The 9,636-nt window shown below is 31.0% G+C and overlaps 1 protein-coding gene across 1 annotated transcript; it reads left to right on the top strand.

Moving 5' to 3' along the window:
* Positions 1–1,253: 1,253 nt before the first annotated feature.
* Positions 1,254–8,280, top strand: LOC145105965 (protein FAR1-RELATED SEQUENCE 5-like). The gene is made up of 8 exons (XM_079043026.1): positions 1,254–1,605; positions 5,281–5,373; positions 5,451–6,028; positions 6,233–6,309; positions 6,384–6,642; positions 6,860–7,407; positions 7,463–7,496; positions 7,822–8,280. Exons 1-8 carry the CDS (start codon positions 1,254–1,256, stop codon positions 8,278–8,280), a joined length of 2,400 nt encoding a protein of 799 aa, XP_078899152.1.
* The last annotated feature ends 1,356 nt before the right edge of the window (positions 8,281–9,636 follow it).

A 9,636-nucleotide genomic window follows, 5' to 3' on the forward strand; every position in this document is an offset into this window, starting at 1 on the left:
CTCTGAGGGGAATGTCATCATATATATATATATATATATATATATATATATATATATATATATATATATATATATATATATATATATATATATATATATATATATATATATATATATATTATTTTTTTTTCTATTCCCTACTATAAATACCACAACCCCCAAACATTTTTTTAACCCATACCTTCTTACTCTCTCCAAAAAATATTAAGCAAAATGTCATCATCTTCATCATCCGATTCGATGGCTCAAGAGGAGGCTAAGTTTATCGGTTCCGTCATGGCGAAAACGGTTGCATATTTTCAAAACCGACAATTTAAACATCACTTACACGATCTAAACCAAGAAACCCGCCGTTGAGTAGAAATCGCGAAGCCGGACACAATCGTCTTATAGAAGACTACTTTGCAGATGACGCCATCTACGCTGTAAAGTTTCGACGTCGGTTCCGGATGAGGAATGAACTATTTTTACGTATTGTTGGCGATTTGGAAGGCCGTTTTCCATATTTCCAATGGAAAATGGATGCGAGACGGATAAAAGGTTTCTCTCCAATTCAAAAAATGCACGTCTGCAATTCGTTAGTTAGCATACGGCATGAGCGCAGACAAATGAGACGAGTATTTTAGGATGTCAGAGCGTACCGTGCGAGAGTGTGTGTACAACATCTGCAAAGCGACCTGTTTGGCTTATGGGCAACGATATTTGCGTAAACCAACTATGAACGATATCCACCAATTGTACACGGTGCATGAAGGCAAGCATGGATTCCCTGGAATGCTAGGTAGTATCGATTGCATGCATTAGAGTTGGTCATTATGCCCCAACGCATGGCGTGGTCAGTACATGAGAGGCAACCACAAAGAGTCGACGATCATTCTAAAGGCTATCGCATCACATGATCTTTGGATATGACATGCATTCTTTGGTCCAGCTGGTGCAAACAATGACATCAATGTGCTAGACCAGTCGCCGGTATTCAACGATATTTACCTTGGAAAGTCGCACGATGTACCTTTTCAAGAAAATGGGGTAGCATATAAGTGTGGATACTATCTTACTGACGGTATATATCCTCCCTTGTCTGTTTTGTGAAATCGTTTACATGTCCTAACGACCCGAAAAGGAAAAAGTTTAAAGAGGCGCAAGAGTCAGCTAGGAAGGATGTGGAGCGAACATTTGGTGTATTTAAGAGACGTTGGCAAGTACTAGCAGTCGGGGCAAGGTCATATGAAGTGAAAAGGTTACAACACGTAATGTATGCATGTATCATATTGCATAATATGATTCTTGAAGACGAAGGAAGAGCGATATGTCGGTACAACGAAAATGAAGTTTTGTCAAATTTCGAAGGAGTAGCCGTTGGTACACAAGAGTATAGGGCAAATAGAAGAGAAGTACACAATCACGACATTCATCACGCCCTTCGTGCTGATTTGGTGGAACACGTTTATAGGACTTATATTCAGCCGTCGATAGAGTTTTGTCACGATGATTTGTTTGACGAATCAGACGAGGATTTTGATATGTTCGCCGAGAGCGAATATTCTGATGACGAGAGTGACGTTCAGGAGAATGATGAAGACGATGGGGTCGATGACGAGGACGGTGATTCCGAGTGACGTATTTTGGTTTTTTTAATTTATGATATTAATTATGTTTTCTATATTGTGGTTTGTTTGATTTTTTGTTTGTGTGTGTTTTTTTTTTAATTTTCTACTTATTTAAATATTAGGTTTAATGTAATTTTTATTTTAATTAATGAAATGCTTTTTATCTTTAATTAAATTTTATGTTTATTATTAATTTAAAAATTATAAATCATAAAAAAAATTATTTTATTTAAAAAAGTAAAAAAACAAAATAGTGAGAGAAGCTTCACACCTATTCTTTAGGTTTAGGCGAGGGAAACAAAGTGAGAGAAAAAAATGTTGGGGCCATAAAAAGTGAGGGAATTTGGTCCAAGAATGATAGAAGAACAAATCGGGTTGTTTTTTTTGTTTTTTTTTTTTAATAACTTCTCTCTCATTATATATCACGTGCTGGAAGATGTGCTTTGGAGAACACGAGCTTGTTGACTTCTTCAAAATCCACGCGGTTTTGTTGAAACGGCAGCAAATGTTTAGACTATGTTTCCATGACACTAGCCGCTTACTTTTTCAAACAAACTACTCATATGTGCAATTAAAGTCTAGATTATAAACTCATTAATACATCAACACACAATTTCATAGGTTTTTTGTTTTTTGTTTTTTGTTTTTTGTTTTTTTTTTTTTTTTTTTTTTTTTAAGAATTAATGTAATAAAAAGCAAGTATTTTTCTAATATATTTATAAAACAATAGATTATAGGAAAATAATTTAATAATTATATTTTAATATCGATAAAAAAATCATAATATGATAATTTAATAGTAATATAAAAAGTAGAAAATTCTTAGTTGGTCTAACAGGATGATTTGTAAATATTTAAGATCATTGAAAATCATAGACGCTTTTCATGTCATAACAATGTCATATAGGAAAGTGAAAAGATAAAAATACAATTGATGTTGTTATGGCCAAGGTGTGTGAGCTACCATTTTTTTCTGTCAATTTATTGTGATGTTATTTTTTATTCATTATTCTCTCACCTCCTTATTGATAGGAACTAGTCATATATCACTCTTTTATTTTAATAAATATATAAAAACATAATTTAAATTTTATATTAAAAATAATAAAAAGAAAACTATTTCAACAATTAAAAAATTACATAAACGAAATAAAAATTACATGGCTAAAATTCAAACGAAGCTAAAGCATATTAAAATAGTATGTCACACCTCATCGTTGGTCGTATCTTCGTCTGAATCATCTTCAAACGAATATGTTTGAACTCTCATATGTATCGTCGAGCAAATCGTTGCTCGAATTGTCGTCGACGAGATTTAAACGAGTATTGTAAATATATTCCACCAAATCAACATAAAGGTTGTGATGTCCAGTGCAGTTGTATACTTCTCTTCTGCTCGCCATATATTCCGGTGTACCAATACATATTTTTTCAAATATTGTTAAATTTTAATTTTCATTATAGTGGCGAATCATTTTTTCTTCATCTTCTAAAATTATATTATGTAATATGATGCATGCATACATAAAGGTATGTATTCCCATATGCTCGTATAAATGTGTCAGGACTTTGAGTATCTACCAACGTCTCTTAAGAACACCAAAGAGTCATTCGATATCTTTTCTAGTTGGTTCTTGGGCCGTCTTGAACTTTAATTGTTTTCCATCGTTTGGACATGAGAATGATTTCACAAATATAGCTAACTCTAGATATATCACATTAATAAGGTAGTACTCATGCTTGTATGATGTTTCATTCACTTGAAACAACACATCATACGATTTCCGAAGGTAGATGTCGTTATGATTATAAGTTCATTTCATACCGGACCAGACCGGAATAGGACTTATGGATGCAGGGTCTGCAAGTGAAACCCCAAAACCTATATCGACAATTGGTCTAGAACATTGATGATGTTGTTAGCACTCGAAGCACCAAAAGACTGAATGTCATATCCAAAGATCATGTGACACCACTGCTTCAAAAATCATTATTGGTTGTTTCTAATCTCCTGCATTAATTGAACGTGCCACATATTATAGCATATTTCCCACCCCGATCCATGAAGTCAATACTATCAAGTATTTCAAGGAACCCATGCTTGTTTTCATGTGTCATATACAATTTGTGGACGTCGTTAATTATAGGTTTGCATAAATATCAGTCATGTTAGAGGATAATCACCTGAGTCTGCTTCCATGTTGAATGTTAATTGACGAATTGTAGTTGTTTTTTGAAGAGAGAAACCTTGTCTGGTTCTCACATCCCATTTTAGTTGAAAATATGAAAACTGATTCTACATGTCATCAAATATGCGTAGGAATAGTTTTTTCCTCATCTGGAACCGACATTTAAAATTTTTAGTGTATACGACATCATTGGCAAAGTAATCTTATACAAGATGATTGTGTCCAGCTACACAATTTCTCTGTAAAAGGATTTTTTCTTGTTTTTGAACGCTGACTTTCAACTTCATTTTCTTGTAGCTAAGCGAATATTGTTTTTATAACGTTCCCGATAAATATCGATTCACTCAAAGCCAAAAGGTCCGACGAAGTGTAAGAAGATGATGGCATTTTGAATTTGATATATAAAGAATATAAAGGTTTTTGGTGTTTGTGTCATGGATAAAATGGATGGTGTGTTGTTTATTTATTGTGGATGAATAGAAAAAAGAATTGCAGAAATATATATATATATATATATATATATATATATATATATATATATATATATATATATATATATATATATATATATATATAGGAAAAGTTCAATAGAGAACCAATATGGATCAAAGAACCAAGGAACTCATCTTAACCATCTATTTTCATTTAATCTTGCACATTAATCCTTAATTAACCAAAAAAAACACGGAGGGGCATTTTGGTAAGTTCAACGTCTCATTTAATATTCATGTTTGTCTCCGTTAGCGTGTTTTGTTACTGTCCTTCATCTTCTAACACTGATCGATCCAAAATCACGCCTGTTCTTCGAAATGTCAACCTTTTCATCCAATTTACTAATAGTTTCTTCAGATTTCAGCTAATAATCAGGTATTTTTAACATCTATTCATCTTTCGTTTATGATTATTAGGTCAATTATGGACTTTGATTTTACCGTTTTTTTTCCGATGCATTGTTTATCAATCTTATTTTTGTTGTTATTGCAATCGCCTGATTATCAAATTCTCTTGATTTTACCGTTTAATCTTCAGATTGTTATGTTTGTATTGTTAATTTGCTAATTTTATGTCGTATGTTGAATATCCGTTTGATGTTACTATTTTTCATTCGATCGGTTCTGTAATCATTCGTCTGTAATGCATATTCGACATTTAGATAATCAATTATATCTTGTGCATCTTCTGACATTTAAGTTTTTCCAAACTTTTAGTGATTTTGAGAATCTCATCTTATCTTGTGCATATATTTTAAAGTTTTGTGATTATCTTGTTTATTTGTTTCCTTTTTTGTATAATTATCAATTCTAATTTTCTAATATGTATATAAACTCCAGGTTATCGACGATTCATTATGAGTTCTCTGAATTTTTGTTCAGAGTTGCATTCAACTATTAATGAACAATCACGTAAGTTTTTTTTTCTTAATATAAATTTCACATTTTCTATATAATGTAATAAAATAGATGTTTTTTTTGGTTTTGCAGTTCATGATCAATCATCTTCAAATATGAATATTGATCATCCAAATAGCAGTAATTCTTGTTTAGATTTGCATTCAATTATTAATGAAAAATCACGTAAGTTTTTTTTCTTAATATAAATTTCACATTTTATATATAATGTAATAAAATAGATGTTTTGTTTGGTTTTGCAGTTCATGATCAATCATGTTCATGTATGAATATTGATCATTCAAATAGCAATAATTCTCGTTATAGTTTTGATTTTGAGCTCTACAATACTGAAACTTTTAAGCTTGTTCCTTATGATAAGTTGATACATAAGAAGCCTTTCAAAGGATTGTTGTTTGATTCGTTGGACATTGGTCTTGACTTTTACAAGACTTATGGTCAAGAATCTGGTTTTAATGTGAATATGTCAAGTCAAAAAAGATACAATGATGGCACAATTCGTATTAGATATTCGACATGTAGTAGATCTGGTTTCACAGAGTCATTCAAGAATGAAAATATTAATGTGAAATTTTCAGATGTTAAGAGAAGGAGAACTTCTTCTAAGAAGAACGGATGCCCTGCTGTTTCAAAGTTAAAGAGTCTCCGATGTTCTTTAATGTTCTACATTTATGTGTTTGTTGAAGATCACAACCATGAACTTGTTGCTCAAGATCAGTTGCACTTATTAAGGATTAATAGGACAATGGATTTTCTTGATGAATCCTTTATACATAAGGTTGGTACTTGTAACATTGGTGCTTCAAAAGCTTATAACTTGGTGAGTAGTATGAAGGGTGGCTTTGATTCTAGGGGAGGGACTGCAATTGACTTTAAAAATTTTCATAGAGATTTAAATTCTAAAATTGGTGTCAAAGATTCCCAAATGGTTGTGGATATATTGACAAACAGAAAATTGTGTTTCTCTAATTTTTCATTTGAGGTCCAAAAAGATGTTGATGATCATCTTACTGGACTTTTTTAGGGTGATGATACTTCGAAAGCCAACTATAAGGAATTTGGAGATGTACTATATTTTGATGCTACTTATCAAACAAACAAGTAATTCCTAATCCTTATTTGTTCTTTTTATGGTATTTGTTCTTTTTAATAATACTTATAAAAAAAAAATTCAGGTATTCTATGGTATTTGTTCTTTTTACTGGAGTTGACTACCACAAGCGTTGTGTTACTTTTGCTGCTGGTTTACTAGCTCGTGAGACAGCAGATGCATATGTGTGGTTGCTTGAAGTGTTTTGTAAAGCATTTGTCAAGCCACCCATGATGATTGTAACAGATCAGGATTCATCAATGAAGAAACCTGTTAATTTTGTTTTTCCTGAATCGAAGCATAGACTATGCATGTGGCACATCACTCAAAAACTTGAGGAAAAGGTATATTCTTTGTTTCTTGATTCCTATATATGTTTATAACCATATAGATCATAAAGCACATTGTGCATTCACAATGTAAATTTGCATATGATGAAAGGAACAAATCTAAATCATAAATCACACTGTGAATTCATATTGTTAACTAAATGTTATGTTACTATGAATTACATCAAATATTCAACATATGTAATGATTCTTATGCGTTTCTTTTTTTTAGATTCCTATCGATGTTTATAACCATCCGGACTTCCAGAAGACATTTTTTGATATTATATGGAATCTTCAATGTTCTCCACAAGATTTTAAAAGTTCGTGGTCAACAATGTTAGATAAGTTTCATCTAAAAGAAAATGACTGGTTAAGGTCTGTTTTTAAAATAAGGGATTTATGGATTCCGACTTTTATGAGAGATATTGAACTTTCTGGTTTTATGCGAACTACTTCAAGATCAGAGAGTCTGAATTATGCTTTCTCACATTTTTTGCATCATAAATCAAATTTGGTGAAGTTCATGATGTCGTTTGATAGTGCAACGGAGAAGCAAAGGCATCAACAATCTTTATTAGATTATCAGTCGACACCTACTACCCCCAAGCTAAGGACTCCTTTGGCTATTGAAAAGCATGCATCGGAAATTTATACACATAATATTTTCTTGGACATTCAGAAAGAGTTATACAAATATGTGTTTTATTGTGTTCAAGAATTTGTAGTTATTGAAGATGAAAGTGAAGTTTATGTTTTGAGAGATAAGAAGAAAAAAAAGTTGATTGAAAAATGTGAATGAGGATGAAGATTCTGATGATTTTTATCGAAATAGTCTTCCTTCTCATTGTCCTAATACTCGTTACAAGGTATGTCTCTTTGTCCTAATACAGTTTATTAAATATAAAATGTAGTTTAAAAATTCACACTGTGAATGTAGGATGTTTTGCTAATTCACAGTGTGAATTTTTATAGAGTTATAAATTGGTTTGTACTTTTCATTAGATTAGTATGGAATATGTATTTTTTTGTGAATTTGATTTGAAGTACATATTTATATTATAGTATTATGATTTCTAATGTCCTGTTGATTAATAATGTGAATCGATGTTAATTTGTATAATTTTTATCGAATGGTATGATATAGAATTTCTTATTCACATATTAATTTGTTTATTAATGATAATTTTGTAGGTTGTATTTAGTAGAAGGGGTGATAGCATTAGCATCAGTTGTAGCTGCATGCTTTTTGTCCAGGAAGGATTGTTATGTCGTCATATGTTTTTCATATTAAATATGAAAGAGTATGATGAAATTCCATCAAATTTCATTTTGAGGAGATGGGGAAAAGATATCATAGCTGATGGATTGTTGAGAAAAAAGTACTCATATCCTCATAAAGGCAGTAAAAATCAATGTTTGATTCAAGATGCGTATGCTATTCTTCGTTTGCCCATTAACAAGATAGCAAATAATAAGGGTGAGTTGGCTAAATATATAAAGCAAGTTCAGGAGGTTGAGAGTGGTATTCCTTTATGTACCTCATCAAGGGCATCTTCGAGTAGATCAGTTCACATTGAAAAAATTATTGGAGCTGCGGTACCTGATGTTATCAACATTCATAATCCAGAGGGGATCAGATTCAAGGGATGAGCCAGTGGTAAAAGAATCAAGAGCACTAGAGAGAAAGTGATTGAGAAATCTAAAAAGGGTTATAGGTTATGCAGTTTATGTCATAAACCAAATCACAATGCTAGGAGTTGCATTTTGAGGTTAAAGAAGTCTGATTTAGAATCTGAGGTTACAGAAGGCTGATTGTTTCTAATTTTTTCTTTTTAAGACTACTAAAATAAGATTTGATTTTTGTAATGATCATTCAATGGATAGAAATGTTGAAATATTGATGTTAATTTTGATATTCATTGTTTTAGACTTTATTTCTGATAATAAAATATATTTTTTTCAAATTTATTGTTTTTGGTTAAAGATATTTTTTTATTGTTAGTTTTTTGAATCTTTTCTAATAAAAATTTCATGCTAATGATTTCATTTATGTATATTATTGTTAATCTCATATATAAAATTTTCATGTTAAAGATTCTCTTAATGTAATTTAATTCACATTGTGAATCTCAACTATTAATTGTTCTAATGATCTATATGTACCATAATTCACATTGTGAACCTCACATATAAAATATACATGTTATAATATGTACTGTAATTCACAATGTGAATCTGACATATAAAATTTTCACAAGGTTAACATATAAACAATGTAAATTTTGTACATATATTGTAGTGTTATTACATTAACATTTAATCATTTAGACCAAAAGAAATGAAGTAAATGTATGAAATGACAATTTACTTTCAATTCTTTATTCAAAGTAGAAATATAATCACTCCCCCCACCCACCCACCCACCCATACACCAATAGCATATTTTTAATAAAACATGTAATTGTATAACATACATGTAGACATTCACACGAAAATATACACATCTTTTAAGTATTTAGTAAAGTTCATTATATTTGATATATAAACTAACATCAAATTGTGACATAACAAGCATGTATATGTTCTTAAAGAAATTAAAGTGCATCTAAACTTATACTAATTATGAATAGAAAACTAAGTTTTAAGTTTTACACTTCTTTTTCCAATCCTTGAAGTACTATATCCTTTCTCCCCTTTTTTCCCATCCCTTGTTGAGCAAATCTTTTATTTCTTCATTAGTCTTTTTTGCGAACTTAGCTGTTTGTGCAATGATTTTTGACCTGTATGTGTTTGCGTCACTCAATAGTATCTTTGTCAAATACTTAATGTGTAAATCGTTTAACACACTTTGTTATTGTTTTGATTCTTTTGGCAACCCACATGTCCAATTTACTGTTTTATCTCCCATATATGTCTCCATATGACGCATGCAAAAAACTCCACAGTCAACATGATTATCCTCGTGCGCCAATTCATGTTCACCCTTTCTGGTTCAACACCCTCCAA

The sequence above is a fragment of the Lactuca virosa genome, chromosome 4 (genome assembly GCF_052849685.1).
Source record: "Lactuca virosa cultivar CGN04683 chromosome 4, Lactuca_virosa_CGN04683_v6, whole genome shotgun sequence".
Lineage (NCBI taxonomy): Eukaryota > Viridiplantae > Streptophyta > Magnoliopsida > Asterales > Asteraceae > Lactuca > Lactuca virosa.